General features: G+C 41.7%; 1 protein-coding gene across 1 annotated transcript in view; it reads left to right on the forward strand.

Moving 5' to 3' along the window:
• Positions 1–17,463, forward strand: part of EYS (eyes shut homolog) — a 1,671,360-nt gene that overhangs the window by 1,588,741 nt on the left and 65,156 nt on the right. The window contains exons 36-37 of the mRNA XM_060167756.1: positions 6,376–6,542; positions 7,344–7,488. Of these exons, the coding sequence (XP_060023739.1) occupies positions 6,376–6,542; positions 7,344–7,488 (312 nt within the window). The remainder of the gene's footprint in view (positions 1–6,375; positions 6,543–7,343; positions 7,489–17,463) is intronic.

Consider the following 17,463-nt stretch of genomic DNA (forward strand, 5'->3'; position numbering starts at 1 on the left):
TTGCCCTCTGCACCCCTGTTGCTGTGCTTTCCTCTGTGGCTCCGAAGCTTCCCCCTGCCTACCTCCCCACCTCTGCCAGTTAAGGGGCTTCCTAGCATGTGGAAACTTTTCCTCCTTCACAGCTCCCTCCCAGAGGTGCAGGTCCCATCTCTACTCTTTTGTCTCTGTTTTTTCTTTTTTCTTTTGCCCTACACAGGCACATGGGGATTTTCTTGCCTTTTTGGAAGTCTGATGTCTTCTGCTAACGTTCAGTAGGTGTTCTGAAGGAGCCATTCCACATGTAGACGTATTCTTGATGTATTTGTGGGGAGGAAGGTGATCTCCACATTGTACTACCCCACCATCTTGAAGATCTCTCTCCTACACATAAAAGTAGTTAAGAGAGTGAATCCCAAGAGTTCTCATCACAAGGATAAATTTTTTTCTATTTCTTTAATGTTATATCTACATGACATGATGAATATTCACAAATTTAGTGTAATCATTTCATGATGTATGTAAGTCAAATCAGTATGCTGTACACCTTAAACTTATACAGTGCTGTATGCCAATTAGATCTCAATAAAACTGGAAGAAAAACATTTTATGTTATTGTTAGAAACAATCCTATGAAGCATTAGTATTACCATTCCCATTTTTCAAAAGAGAGGTACGAGGAACTGAGCAGCTAGAAGTTAAATTAGCAAAGAGGCCAAGATTAAACACTCCTCTCCTTGTGCTACCTGGGACTCAGCTTACCTCTTTTGGTTCCAACCACATCATTTTTATCAAGGTAAATTACATTTAATACATTATAATAGTTTACCATATTGGAAGAATAGTTTGAAGAAATTATAACAAGTCATGTCCACTCTTTCTCTACTAATAAATCAAAATTTCATCCCAAATAAAACACTTCAGAAAGATTTCTTTTTTTCCTATTGGACTTAAAAGATTGTTGGATCAGCTGAGTGAGGATGATCATGTTTCTGTGTTGTTAAAAGTCACAATATTTACCTTTAGATTACCTAATGAGGGCTGAAATACACGAGGCTTCCATAGCACTCTCTATATGAATCTTTTCTCCCAAATGCTCCCTCAGAACGATCTGAGGAACAGCCCTCCAAATAGTCCTGAATCCCACACAGGGCACCTGAGAGTGGCTTCTGCCTCTTCCCGGGCCATGGGATCTGTTTCTGGGGTGTCCTTTCAAGCAGACCACATGAAAGCACATGCCTGTCATGTTCATGGTTTATAGCATCCCATGATTGACCTGCATCAGTGGGAGGAACGGCAGGACAGGTGCCCCCAGGAATTCTCTCCCATGCACAGGTCTGAGTTAGTGCTTTTATCCATGTTTTATTCTTCCTTTTGAGGACTTAATGAATCAATGGCTCCAACTACTAGCTACTCTTCACCAGGCCTTCTTTCCGGGTGAAGCTAATTAGACCATCTCTAATTACTGTTACTTAGTTTGCATGTTTCTTCTGGTAAGAACTCCACTAGAATTACCCTAAGGCAGAAAGGATTGTTGCACTGTTCTGCCTATTTTCTCTCTCTGTTTTGTATCTCTCTTTTTCCTTCAGGTCAAACTGACCTGCATCATTTTTCCTGGGCTTACTATTGGAAAACCTTTATACCCTTCCTCCCTCTTATATAATAGATTTCCCCTTCCTGTCCATGCTTGTGGATTAAATCAGTGTTGGTGGGAATGTAAATTGATACAGTCACTATGGAGAACAGTATGGAGGTGCCTTAAAAACCTAAAAATAGAACTACCATATGACGCAGCAATCCCAGTACTGGGCATATACCCTGAGAAAACCATAATTCAAAAAAGGCATGTGCCACTATGTTCATTGCAGCACTATTTACCATAGCCAGGATATGGAAGTGTCCATCAACAGATGAATGGATAAAGAAGATGTGGCACACATATACAATGGAATATTACTCAGCCATAAAAAGAAACGAAATTGAGTTATTTGTTGTGAGGTGGATGGACCTAGAGTCTGTCATACAGAGTGAAGTAAGTCAGAAAGAGAAAAACAAATACCATATGCTAACACATATGTATGGAATCTAAAAAAAAAAAGGTCATGAAGAACCTAGGGGCAAGACGGGAATAAAGATGTAGACCTACTAGAGAATGGACTTGAGGATATGGGGAGGGGGAAGGGTAAGCTGGGACAAAGTGAGAGAGTGGCATGGACATATATACACTACCAAATGTAAAATAGATAGCTAGTGGGAACCTGCCACAGGGAGATCACTCGGTGCTTTGGGTCCACCTAGAGGGGTGGGATAGGGAGGGTGGGAGGAAGGGAGATGCAAGAGGGAAGAGATATGGGGATATATGTATATGTATAACTGATTCACTTTGTTATAAAGCAGAAGCTAACACACCATTGTAAAGCAATTATACTCCAATAAAGATGTTAAAAAAAAAAAAGGTCCAGCCAGGTTGGAGAACGACTGATATAAATAGTAGAAGAAACAAACCACAAACAAACAAATCCAATAAACTCTTCTAAATAATTTAGGAACAAAATGCCATGAACTGAATTATAACCACATGCCTGTGACACAAGCGTTTTATTTTCCTTCCCAAGATTTTATACAATATATTTAGAATCTATGACCTTCACCACCATCATCCCTAGTGCACCACACACTTCTAAGGACCATATGAGAAGGTTCGAGTGACCTGGCAACTCTTTGTCTCAACCTCTTTGATCTTTTCTTCCAAAATGTCATGGCAGCATCCTTCACTTTGTTTCCATTCTCCATCGTCGTTGCCCTCGCCACTATCCCTCTCCTCACCTAGATGAAGCTCTTGCTTCCATTCCACTGGTCTCTGCCTTTGATGAGGCCAGATGCTATTCTGGCCTCAGCATCTCATCTTCACCCATGAAATTTCCTCTAACCAGTATCATGAGTTGTTATAATGTTAATTACAACTCACCATAACACAACCCCTTCAAAGCTCTCTGCTTAACAGTATTTGTGGAACTGAGTTACCTCTCTTCTTCCTAGCCAGAAAGAGACCAAATTTGTGTTGGGTTTTTTCTGTACATTCTAAAAGTATTTTTATTCACTTCCTAGATCTTGTTACTCTTAACTGCTCTTCATCTAAAGTTAACTCCCATCGTTCCTTCCTCCCTCTTTTACTACTTGCAGCATAATTACTCTAATTCCTTCCTTCTCATCACCAGCTCCTAAGTACATCCCAGTTGTGGGGGAATTCTCTTCTCATGAGACGTCACAAACACTACATATGAACGGGGTGGCAAGAAACAACAAACATGCATGTTGTGTGTGTGCCTGTGTTCCAGCTTATGCTCTGTTGTCTCATGGACATTTTCACAGCACAGTTCAAAGAATTTCAAGAAGTGACAGTGGAGCATTAAATCAAGCCCTTCTGAACACAAAGCCCTGTGTGACAGCACAGGTCACATGCCCCGACCCTCCCAAATTTATTAACATCCATCAGGCTTCATAAACAGATGGGAAGCCTATTAAAAAAAGAAATATTTCCAGAACCTAGCTTCAAAGATTCTCATACAAGTCTTATAAGGTAGCTTCTAGAATCTGTATTTTTGATAAGCTCCCTGAGTGATCGTGATGGACTTCCTGGTTTGCAAACCACCACCTCAGAGCAATTCGAAGTCCCTAAAATACTGTTCACCTTCCCAGCACCAGCCCTGGTATTCAACTGCTTTTCTTTCCTTATCTACTCTGTCGTCACCACCAGGGTGCTGAGGGGAGGTCCAGATTAGGAGTGGCAGAGGCAACCCTAATAGACCCATGGCTTGCAGATACAATTCTGTCATCTGCTTCATGGTCTGATTTGCTCCCTGGCTCTCCTTATCCCTGCCTCCTAGTGCATCTCCACGTCTACACCGTGGGATGTGTCTGTGGGCAGAAGCATCTATAAACTAGAGTCAGCCTCCTTTCCCAGACCCTCCTTTCCAGGCTCCGGCCATTCCCCACCCCCCAGCTCTGTAAACCAGACTCTTCAGAACTGCCCCCAACTTCTCCCTCTTTCTCAACTCTTCACTCCAAATGGACCCATCCTTTCAAAGTTTCTTTCCAAATCACACACAAATTCCTCCCCTTTTATCTGTCCCCTCTGCCACTGCCTTGATCTATTTAGACGTTAATCTTTCCTCTCCTGAGTCACTTAAATGACCTTCCAATGAGGTTCACTATCTGTCTCTGAGTTCTATCTGCACCTCTGCTATGAGAGTCCTCTAAAGGCCATATCTAATGTAATTCTCTCATTCAAACTCCTTTCATGGCTCCTGTAAAAAAAAGAGTCTCCAGTAAAATATTTAAACCATTCACTGCAGTATAAGAGGCCCTTAAGTACATGTCTCTTTCCCACACATGCACTTAACGCCATCCCCACCCAGCTCCCAGAAGCTCCCTAAGGATACCATGTCCTTGCCCCTCCTGGGGTTTTGCAAAGTTATTTCCTCAGCTTCGAACATCCATCTTCTGCATCCCCCCTTTTCTCACCCACCTAGCAAATTCTTTTGGGTCGTTTTATGGGTTAGCTCAGAAACCAATTCAAAATCACCTCCTTGTAACTGCCCTAACCATCTCCCCATACTGTTACAATGACTGTCCCTGATGCTCTGCTGCTTCTCCTCCACTTCCCATGGCACCTGAGCCAACCCTGTGAGGACTTTGAGGGTAAAGTTGTTCCTGGCATGAAATGGGCTGCCAGGGACTCAGAACAGAGGAATGGCAACAGGTCGGGAAGGAAAGAAGGGTGAGGCTCAGGTAGATCTGCTTTCCCACCACCAGCTCAGTCCACGGGACACCGTCTCCATCCCAACATCCTGAACAATTTGCAAAGATGATTCAGATGCCGCTAAAATCTCTCAAAGAGCCCCATTCGCAGCCACAGGAGGACCCTGCTGTCCCCTTCTCTCCCCCACCCCTTTTCCCGTCTGCACTCCAACACCCTCCTGAGACATTGCCTCCAGCCTCTAGGGGTGCTTTCTCTCCTTTCTAACTGCCTTCCTGAATGTATGCTTTCCCCTGAGAGTTCTCCCTATTTTAAATTCTCAGCCCAGCTAACCTGCCACAGCACTGCAGGTGGGAAGAAATCACCAGAGAGAGAGAGAGAGATTTGCTGGAAGTTCCCGACATGCTTAACATAAGGCGCTTCCAAAATAACCCAGCTCAGGGTTCACAGCAGACCCATGAAAAAGGCAGAGGCAGAGTTCAAGCATCTCTAAGTAATACTTCAGTCTTCTGCTTTCAAGTGCTTTAGGAAACCCACCTCCTTACATTATCTGGAAACCGCAGCCCTGCAGAATTTTTCCTCTCCTTTACATTTATCAGCCTAACAACCAAGAGAAGCCGAGGAAGCAGACAAGGTATCACCCTTAGAAATGCAGAGGGGTGCTGTACACACACAGATTTGCCCACATCCAAGGACGCACTTCTGCTTTTTGCCCTGTGATTAAACTTCTTACTTCTATGGGGTCCTTATTCTTCCTCCAAGCAGAAGTCCTTGCCTCAATTCTATGATCAGCGAGCTTCAGTTTTAAGGTCCACAAACACACCTTTGAGAAACGGGGTGATGTATTTTCTCTATGCTGTCCATAGACCTCTTGCCCCCATCGAGCTCTAGAAGCCCTGCCTTAACCTATGTGTGTACTGCCCATCTGCAAGGACCCACACCACTGACCATCCCAGACATTCCTAAAGCCACCAAACCTACTTCCAGGATCTTCCCTTAGTGCCCGATGCCAGGACTCTCCCAACCACCTGCCCTTCCCCATGGGTCCCTATGAGCTGCATCCTGAGTGTTCAGGGTTCTGCAACTCGGTGTGATGCATGAATGGCCCTGGACTAGGGCAGGGAGAGGGCAAATAGGGAATGCAGAAACAGCCAGCCTTGAAGTAGTCATGAGGGTGTGGTTGAGAGCTTTTGCAACAGAACAATTGGAACACACTCTGCAACTATAGAAAGAAATCTTCTTTATACTCGCCTCAAACCACAGAGAGAAATTCAAAGCTGATGCTAGGTTATCTCAATCATTTGAATCTCGTCCAGTACCAAAGCAGTTTTTTACTCCACTGTGAAGTTCTAATTATGCTGAAGTACACACTTAATTTCATTTAGACAAGAAGGACATTTTAATTCCCACTTTTTAGTTATTGAGCATTCCTCCGGGTTGGCCAGAACCCTCATTCTCAGACAGTCTGTGGGTTTGGATAATAATACGCAGTTCCACACACACCTGAGTGCAGATGAGAAGTTACGTGTGGGTTATAACTCACTGTTCGGGTCTGTGACTCAGAGCCAGAGGGTGAAGCAGCTGCCTAGCCTCCTGGGTTTCCTCTCAGTGGGCCTTCCCTCTGCCTTTTCTCCTTCCAGGGCTGAGTGGTGATGACTTCCTGGCCGTGGGTCTGCGCAGCGGCCGCGTGGTTTACAGTTACAACCTGGGGTCTGGCAGAGCAAGAGTCAGCAGCGATCCCCTCGATCTGAGCCATGGGATCCACACGGTCCTTCTGGGGAGGTCCTTCCGAGCAGGCTGGCTGAAGGTAAAGGGTCATCCCTCCATCTGTCCCACAATCTTACTGCGTGCTGCTGTATTATCAGATCTGTGCTGAGGGACAGAGGTGAAAGAGCCGGGCCGCCTGCCCCCATGAATTTCACAGACTAGCACACAAAACAGAAGACTAGGGGGTGTTGCAGTTAAGTGGTGTGGGGATAAATTAGAGGATGACTAACATAAACAAGGTGAGAGAGAGGATTCAGGGAATGCTTCTCAAAAGAGGTGACACTGGCGTAAATAGCAGTTCAGAAAAAGAAGCATGGCAAGCGTGGGCTTAAGGAACACCAGTAGTTCTTGGTGGTTTTCAGGTGAGGGAAGTGAAAGGTGTGGCTGGAGGGAGACAAGGTCTGTATCATCAAAGGACTTATCTAAATAGTTTAGATTTGCATATGGAGAGCTGTGGAGAGCTACCAAGAAATTTAAGAAGGGGGCTGGGTGCCGTGGTCAGTTTCCATTTGCTGATAAATGACTGGTGGTCATTTGAGAATGGATATGAGAGGGAGGTAAGGCCAGATGGAGGAGACCCAACGGGCTGCGAGCTCCTAATCTTTGAAGAACTGTGATGTTGATTGAGATGCAGAACCATGACTGCTAGCTATATCATAGTAACAGACACCAGCGGAGAAGCAGAGAATTAAGTGGTAAAGTGTTTATGAGTTCTTCAAAATTCAGGTGTGTGTAAGTTTTCATGCCAAGTTAATGGGAAATAACGAAAGAGTATCTTAACAGTTCACCCTGGGGAATCAATTTCTTTTTTAATAAGCTTTGAATATTTTTCCTTTTGAAGGTAGATGATCAGCAAAATAAATCCATCATCTCTCCAGGAAAACTGGTTGGTCTCAATGTCTTCAGTCAGTTTTATGTAGGTGGCTACAGTGAATACACTCCAGATCTCCTACCGAATGGAGCCGATTTTAAAAATGGCTTTCAAGGTAAGACATGGACGGATTTTACACTATACCTAATTGTCTCAAAATTTGAGAAAAGAAAAAAAACTTTTAAAGGGTATATTTCTAGTTCTAAAACCAGCAGTGAGGATTGCTTTCTAATCAGACTTGATCAGTTAGATTTTAATGGAAAACATTCATTCACTGTTTATTAATCACTTAACTACCTATGTACTAGGTGTTAGGGTGTTTCAGTGAACAAAACTAGGATTCCTGCACTCGTGAATTTACATTCCAGTTGGATAAAGGCGGGAACAGACAATAAACACTAAATATAGTAAATAAACAAACTATATAGTAGTATAAGGTAATAAATTATGTGGGGGGAAAAGGACACGTAGAGCATGATATGGGGGGGTCAGGATTGTGGGTCATTTTTGCGGTACACGGGCCTCTCACTGTTGTGGCCTCTCCTGTTGTGGAGCACAGGCTCCGGACGCGCAGTATCAGCGGTCATGGCTCACGGGTCCAGCCGCTCCGCGGCATGTGGGATCCTCCCGGACCGGGGCACGAACCCATCTCCCCCGCATCGGCAGGTGGACTCTCAACCACTGCGCCACCAGGGAAGCCCTGTGTGTCATTTTTAAATAGGGTGCTTTTTAATATAAAGTAAGTAGGGTAGACCTCATGGAGTCACAGTAAAAATTGAAACTCCATCTAACTTTGGAATGTACTTGAAATAAAAGATGATGGACAGATGGCTGCCACCTATCCACACCATGAAGATATGGCCCACGGAGGTCACCAGAGGCCAAGAGGATTAAGAGAAAACACCACACTTGGACAAGCAATCGTATTGCCATAGCCTGTCTCCTGTGTTCAAAAAGGAACATAGACTCAGACCTTCCCTATAAAGCTGATTCATAGTGGAGTTATCACATAAAGGCATGTTTTGAATTGTTATAACAATACATTTGGTGAAAATAAGCTTTTTGGTGGCTCCTAGTCCCAGAATATTTGGCCAGGGGGCTGCTCGTTGTAGTGTCCTAAGCCACTCACCCATGACCAGCCTACTCTCCATCAGGAGCCCAGGTTTAGGGACCAGGATGTGATGCATTTGGGGCACTTGAGTTCTCTGCCTGCCTGGCAACCCCATTCTCCCCACCCCCACTGACTTCTGCCTAAACACAGATGCAGGATGCCATGTACTTGAAACATGAAAACAACACAGCTAATCCAACATAATACAAGGTCAGTTTCCAGTAAAACTAGTTCATTCTGCCAAGACTCTCAAAGAAACTTTTTCTTTGACTATATAATCCGTGCTGATTCTCAGAAGAGTGTCTTAAAGAATAGTTTAAAGCATATTAAGGCTCTATGCTCAATGCTCAACAGTTCTTTCACTGCAGGAGATCATCTGAAGGGCAAAACAAATCAATGAGTTTTTAAAACATTATATTCCAAGAAAAGAATGGGTAAATTTATAAATGTGAAAGAAAGCACATCTTCCACTCAATGAAACAGAGACCTTGTTGGGGGTCATCGAAAACTGTTGTCATTTGCTCCCACACACACTTCCTCTGTAAATTCTGGATATAATCAAGCATACGAGTGTGGATTCTGGAACCCAACTGTCTGGATGTGTGTCCCATCTGCCACCTACAAGCTCCGTGATCCTGGTGAGTCAACCAACCGCCTCGTGACTCACTGTGCCTCAGCTGTAAAACGGGACAATCACAGCACTTCTCTAGTTCCAAGGGGGAGCTAACGGAGAGAGAGCACAGAGCTTAGAGCTCTCAGTTAGCAACAATGTTAGCAACGATGATGGTGCCAGTGGTAGGAGGAGACCCAGCTCCAGTCAAACCTTTGCTCCTCTTTCTCTGCCTCACAGACGTGGCTCTGGCTCTAGTCACGCTGCCTTCAGAGCCAGGCTCTGTCAGGTAGTAGCTGTGTGACTTTTAGCCTGTTATTTATACTCTCTGAGCCTCCATTTTCTCCTCTGTAAAAAATATATATATATCTCTACCCCATAGGGTGCTTGTAAGTTAATCAATTGAGTAAAATAATTATGTCAAGTGCTTATACCAGAAACCAGTACATGATAAACACAATAAGTGTTAGCTATTAGTGGTATTCCATCCTACTGTCAGAGGACTTGAAGCTTTCAAAGTTATCGAAGTCTAACATTTCCTGGTTTCCTGTTTTGTTTTTTTTTCCCTTCTATTAGGAACTTTCCTTCACATCTTGTTAACAAGAACAAAGACTGGCTTTCGTCAATACCTGTCATTTTCTCCTTAAGTCTGTTAATGAGCCTACACTCAGCACATACACAGCTGGCCCTTCTTCTGACAGAAATAACTACATTGACAGGCCTGGAAGCATGCCAAGCTTCTTAGGATGAAAATCTTGGGCGGGTGTTCTTGGAATTGCCACTTAATCCACAGTCTTATGGAAACCCCAGGACCTTAGCTTAGCCCTTAATTTTATCATTTGTCTCTTGAATCCTTCCTCAATGTCTGCACCTCCTCCATCATAAACTAGCCTTTATTATGTACTGAAAATTATAGACAAGTAGTACCACCCTGTCATCATGACCAGATCACAACTGTACTATAAACCTGATTCCCCAGAGCTGATCTCACTGGCTTTAAAGAGTGATACAAGGTGACTTTAAAATATAGATTTCTGGACCCTGCTTAAGTGAAATCTCTATGATGAGGGTCTAAAAATTTGCATTTCAATGAACCTCCCCAGATTTGGAAGCCACTATATTAATCAATCATAACAAAGCAAATACAAAGTTTTATGGAAGAATTTAATAATTAGGTTAAGATTATCACATTTGTCTTTAGAATGATGATTAAATCACACACAGTAAAAGAGTATCTGACATAGGCTTTCACATTTCTCTAAACACTCCAGATACATAAATCTAATCCAGAAGTTCTCAGTCTAAAATACAAATTCTTTCTGTTGATCAAGCCCTTTTGCTTTTGTTCTGGAAATGTTTTTAATGAGCCATTATTCTCCCTATAGCCTTTCATAGTCATGAAGAGGTTATTTAACCCTTCTCCAGATTAAAAAATCTACATATGCCATGCACAGAGGGCCTTACTGTTTTCCTGTCCTAATAAGAGGGATTCTTCCCTCTTCTCTAAAGGCATAGCGTTCTCAGGCTGAGGTTCATGGATGGGATTCAGTGTGTCTCAGTCTCCTGAAATCACACACACAATTGTGTGTGTACCTGTATGCATTTTTCTGGAGAGGAGAACCATAGCTTTCATCAGTGTTCTAAGATCTGTTACTTTCACCGTCAGACCTATTTAATTCTGATGTAGAATTAAAAATTACTTTTGACTAGTACAAACATGGGGAAATTTATTATCCTATCTATCGATTATTCTAGTGTCACAGCAGCTAGTGTTCATTGATACAGGGATTATTAAACATTACTCAACTGAGTAGTGTGGACATAAAATAGATTCAGATTTATTGACAATGCTGTAAAGATGTTATTCCAGCCCGAAAATGCCCCATACCATTAGTACATGCAGTTTCTGGCTATTTCAACTTTTCTTTTTCTGTCTCTGTCTGTCTGTCCCTCTCTCTCTCTTTTTTAATTCCATGAGATTTTTCAAACTAGAGCTCATAAGAGAAGAGTAATGAGTTCACTGCAATAATTTACAAATTCTCTTACTGTCAGAAAAAAAAGCTATCACTTATTTGGAACTTCACCAGTCTTTCCAATATCATAGCTCCAAAAGTCTTTTTCATACCCACTTTATCACATGCAAGATATAGGCATGGAATACCTGGTGTATGGTACTATACTAAGCAGATTATGTTTAATCTGCTGTATAAATAGGAATGAAATTATACAATATATATTCTACAAATGGCTTCCACTGTAATTGCCTTTACTCTGTATCTTATGTTGACTGACATGAAGCATCTCTCTATGAAATAAACACATATAACTATTAGTGTTAGCCAAATGTTTCTCTAAATATAACAATGCTACATTTTTAGCCAAAAACATATTTTAGCAGTTCCTCATAACAAAAGTATTTTATTTATTCATATAAAAGAGAAATTGTTTTAAATGAACACTTCAGACATTAATACATATTACAGTCATTTAAACAAAGCTTTTTTCAGAGTGTGATTATAAAAACTACAAAAACTTAATATTAGCATCCCACAATCTTTGCTGAAAGGAAATGTTTTTTAATAAAGGAAATAGTGAATTTGTGAGAGTGTGGAAGGGAATACAAGACCTACATATTGCCAGCATTATACCACGAGTTCATGCATATTTTCTTACTCCTCTTAACTCATGGAGTAGTTATATTTGTTCTCATTTTAAAGGTGGAAAAAATTGACAGTTAGATTTGGGTCATCTAGACATTATGTGACAGAGATTGTAATTGAACCCAGAACCACCTGACTCCATCCTCTGCCTACATTTTTGCTCTGAGTGCATTTCACTCTGCAAAAAGCAAATTTTACATTCCACATATAAGTAAGATCATACATTATATGTGTGGAAAAGAACTTTCTAAGGATACGTACAAAGGTAAATCCCTGAGAGAAAAAAAGAGAAATGTGACAACATAAGTATTATAAACTTCTCCACATAAAAATAAAAAAGAAAACACCATAAGCAAAATTAAATAGCAAATATTAAACTGGAGTATTTATAATATGTGACAAATAGCTAATATGCTCGTTATATAAAAAGGTCTTTCAAATAAGTGTTTAACAGGGTATAGACAAAAGGTAGATAGAGAAAAACAGTAAATAATAAGCAACTTAAAGGGAAAATTATAAATGACAAATCATTGAAAGACTTTCAACCCTAATTAAAAAGCGCAAAAGGGGGGGACCTTCAAGATGGCATAGGAGTAAGATATGGAGATCACCTTCCTCCCCACAAATACATCAGAAAAAATATCTACATGTGAAACAACTCTTACAGAAGACCTACTGAATGCTGGCAGAAGACCTCAGACTTTCCAAAAGCCAAGAAACTCCCCATGTACCTGGGTATGGCAAAAGAAAAAACAGAGACAAAAGAATAGGGATGGGACCTGCACTGCTGAGAGAGAGCTTTGAAGGAGGAAAAGTTTCCATACACTAGGAAGCCCCTTCATTGGTGGAAACGGGAGATGTGGGGAGAAAGCTTCAGAGCCACAGAGGAGCCCGCAGCAACAGGGGTGCAGAGGGCAAAGCAGAGAGATCCCTGCACAGAGGATCAGTGCCAACCAGCACTCACCAGCCTGAGAGGCTTGTCTGCTCACCTGCCAGGGCAGGTGGGGACTGGGAGCTGAGGCTCCAGTTTCGGAGGTCAGACACCAGGGAGAGGACTGAGGTTGTCTGTGTGAACACAGCCTGAAAGGAGCTAGTGCACCACAGCTAGCTGGGAGGGAGTCTGAGAAAAAGTCTGGACCTGCCAGAGAGGCAAGAGACCATTGTTTCAGGGTGCACGAGGAGAAGGGATTCAGAGCACGGCCTAAACAAGCTCCAGAGATGGGCACAAGCTGCCGCTATCGGTGTGGACACCAGAGATGGGCATGAGACACTAAGGCTGCTGCTGCCGCCACCAAGAAGCCTGTGTGCGAGCACAGGACACTATCCACACCTCCCCTCCCGGGAGCCTGTGCAGCCCGCCACTGCCAGGGGCCCGGGATCCAGGGACAACTTCCCCGGGAGAACGCACGGCACGCCTCAGGCTGGTGCAATGTCATGCCAGCCTATGCTGCCACAGCCTCACCCTGCATTCCAATTATGACTACCGTACACATCCCTCCCCCTGGCCTGAATGAGCAAGAGCCCGCTAATCAGCCGCTGCTTTAACCCCATGCTGTCTGGGTGGGAACAGATGCCTGAGGGAAACCTACACACAGAGCTGGGGCCAAATCCAAAGCTCAACCCCAGGAGGTGTGCGAACAAAGAAGAAAAGGGGAAATTTCTCCCAGCAGCCTCAGGAGCAGTGAATTAAAACCCCACAATCAACTTGATGTACCCTGCATCTGTGGAATACCTGAATAAACAACGAATCATCCCAAATTGAGGAGGTGGACTTTGGGAGCAATTGTAGACATGGGGTTTGCTGTCTGCAACTGATTTGTTTCTGATTTTACGTTTATCTTAGGTATAGTGTTTAGCCCTTGTTATCATTGGTGGATTTGTTTATTGGTTTGGTTGCTCTCTTCTTTTTTAAAATTATTTTTACTATTATATATTTTAATTTTAATAATTTTATTTATTTATTTTTCTTTCTTTTTTTCTCCCTTTTCTTCTGAGCCTTGTGGCTGGCAAGGTCATGTTGCTCTGGCTTGGTGTCAGGCCTGAGTCTCTGAGGTGGCAGAGCTGAGTTCAGCAAACTAGACCAGCAGAGACCTCCCATCCCCACATAATATCAACCGGCAAGAGCTCTCCCAGAGATCTCCACCTCAGTGCTAAGGCCCAGCTCCACCCAACAGCCAGCAAGCTCCAGTACTGGATAGCCCAGGCCAAACAACTAGCAAGACAGGAAAACACCCTACCCATTAGCAGAGAGGCTGCCTAAAACCATACTAAGTTCAGAAACACCCCAAATCACAGGACGAGATGTGGTCCTGCCCACCAGAAAGACAAGATCCAGCCCCCCCCACCAGAACACAGGCACCAGTCCCCTCCACCAGGAAGCCTACACAAGTCACTGAAACAACCTCACCCGCTGGGGGCAGACACCAAAAACAACGGGAACTACAAACCTGCAGCCTGAGAAAAGGAGATGCCAAAAACAGTAAGTTAAACAAAATGAGAAGACAGAGAAATATGCAGCAGATGAAGAAGCAAGGTAAAAACCCACCAGATGGACAAAATGAAGAGGAAATAGGCAGTCTATCTGAAAAATAATTCAGAGTAATGATAGTAAAGATGATCCCAAACCTTGGAAATAGAATGGAGAAAATACAAGAAAGTTTTAACAAGGAACTAGAAGATTTAAAGAGCAAACAAAAAATGATGAGCAACACAATAAATGAAATTTAAAATTCTCTACAAGGAATCAATAGCAGAAAACCTGAGGCAGAAGAGCTGATAAGTGACCTGGAAGATAAAAGAGATGAAATAACTGCAACAGAGCAGAATAAAGAAAAAAGAATGAGAAGAATTGAGGACACTCTCAGAGACATCTGGGATAACGCTAAACACACCAACATTTGAATTAGAGGGGTCTCAGAAGAAGAAGAGGAAAGAAAAGGGACTGAGAAAATATTTGAAGAGATTATAGTTGAAACTTCTTTAACATGGGAAAGGAAATAGTAAATCAAGTTCAGGAAGCACAGAGAGTCCCATGAACGATATATCCAAGGAGAAATACACCAAGACACATATTGATCAAACTATCAAAAATTAAGTACAAAGAAAAAATATTAAAAGCAGCAAGGGAAAAGTAAAAAAATAACATACAAGGGAATCCCCATAAGGTTAACAGCTGATCTTTCAGCAGAAACTCTACAGTCCAGAAGGGGGTGGCAAGACATATTTAAAGTGTTGAAAGGGAAAAACCTACAACAAAGATTACTCTACCGAGCAAGGATCTCATTCAGATTCAAGGATAAATTAAGACCTTTACAGACAGCGAAAGTTAAGAGAATTCAGCACCACCAAACCAGCACTACAACAAATGCTAAAGGAACTTCTCTAGGCAGGAAAAACAAGAGAAGGAAAAGACCTACAAAAACAAACCCCAAACGGTTAAGAAAATGGTAATAGGAACATACATATGGATAATTACCTTAAATGTAAATGGATTAAATGCTCCAACCAAAAGATATAGACTGGCTTAATGGGTACAAGAACAAGACCCATACATATGCTGTCTACAAGAGACCCACTTCAGACCTAGGGACACATTCAGACTGAAAGTGAGGGGATGGGAGAAGATATTCCATGCAAATGGAAATCAAAGAAAGCTGGAGTAACAATTCTCATATCAGACAAAATAGACTTTAAAATAAAGACTATTAGAAGAGACAAAGAAGGACACTACATAATGATCAAGGGATAAATCCAAGAAGAAGATATAACAACTGTAATTATTTATGCATCCAACATAGGACACTTCAATATATAAGGCAAATGCTAGCAGCCATAAAAGGGGAAATCGAGAGTAACACAATAATAGTACGGGACTTTAATCCCTCACTTTCACCAGTGGACAGATCATCCATAATGAAAATAAATAAGGAAACACAAGCTTTAAATGGTACATTAAACAAGATGGACTTAATTGATATTTATAGAACATTCCATCCAAAAACAACAGGATACACTTTCTTCTCAAGTGCTCATGGAAAATTCTCTAGGATATCATATTGGGTCACAAATCAAGCCTCAGTCAATTTCAGAAAATTGAAGTCATATCAAGCATCTTGAAAAAGAAATAAAAGGAATCCAAATTGGAAAAGAAGAAAAACTGTCACTGTTTGCAGGTGACATGATACTATACATAGAGAATCCCAAAGTTTTCTGGTAGCCCAGAAAACTACTAGAGCTAATCAATGAATTTGGTAAAGGAGCAGGAGACAAAATTAATGCACAGAAATCTCTTGCATTCCTATACACAAATGATGGAAAATCTGAAAGAGAAATTAGGCAAACACTCCTATTTACCATTGCAACAAAAAGAATAAAACACCTAGAAATAAACCTACCTAAGGAGACAAAAGACCTGTATGTAGAAAACTATAAGGTGCTGATGAAAGAAATTAAAGATGATACAAACAGATGGAGAGATATACCATATTCTTGGATTGGAAGAATTAGCACTGTGAAAATGACTATACTACCCAAAGCAATCTACAGATTCAATGCAATACCTATCAAACTACCACTGGCAGTTTTCACAGAACTAGAACCAAAAAATTCACAATTTGTATGGAAACACAAAAGACCAGGAGTAGCCAAAGCAATCTTAAGAAAGAATAACGGATCCGGAGGAATCTGACTCCCTGACTTCTGACTATACTACAAAGCTACAGTCATCAAGACAGTATGGTACTGGCACAAAAACAGAAATATAGATCAATGGAACAGCTTAGAAAGCTCAGAGATAAACCCACACACATATGATCACCTTATCTTCAATACAGGAGGCAAAAATATACAATGGAGAAAAGACAGCCTCTTCAATAAGTGGTGCTGGGAAAACTGGACAGCTACATGTAAAAGAATGAAATTCGAACACTCCCTAGCACTGTATACTAAAATAAACTCAAAATGGATTACAGTCCTAAACGTAAGGCCAGACACTATAAAACTCTTAGAGGAAAATATAGGCAGAACACTCCATGACATAAATCATAGCAAGATCCTTTTTGACCCACCTCCTAGAGAAATGGAAATCAAAACAAAAATAAACAAATGAGACCTAATGAAACTTAAAAGCTTTTGCACAGCAAAGAAACCATAAACAAGATGAAAAGACAACCCTCAGAATGGGAGAAAATATTTGCAAGTGAAGCAACTGACATATGGTTAATCTCCAAAGTATACAAGCAGTTAATGCCGCTCAATATCAAAAAATCAACCCAATCAAAAAAATAGATGGAAGATATAAATGAACATTTCTCCAAAGAAGACATACAGATGACCAACAAACACATGAAAAGATGTTCAACATCACTAATTATTAGAGAAATGCAAATCAAAAATACAATGAGATATCACTTCACACTGCTTAGAATAGACATCATCAAAAAGTCTACAAACAATAAATGCTGGAGAGGGTATGGAGAAAAGGGAACCCTCTTGCACTGTTGGTGGGAATGTAAATTGATATAGCCACTATGGAGAACAATATGGAGGTTCCTTAAAAAACTACAAAGAGAACTACCATATGACCCAGCAATCCCATTACTGGGCATATACCCTGAGAAAACCATAATTCAAAAAGAGTCATGTAGGGCTTCCCTGGTGGCGCAGTCATTGAGAGTCTGCCTGCCGATGCAGGGGACACGGGTTCATGCC

The sequence above is a fragment of the Lagenorhynchus albirostris genome, chromosome 12 (assembly GCF_949774975.1).
Source record: "Lagenorhynchus albirostris chromosome 12, mLagAlb1.1, whole genome shotgun sequence".
In the NCBI taxonomy this organism is placed as follows: Eukaryota; Metazoa; Chordata; class Mammalia; order Artiodactyla; family Delphinidae; genus Lagenorhynchus; species Lagenorhynchus albirostris.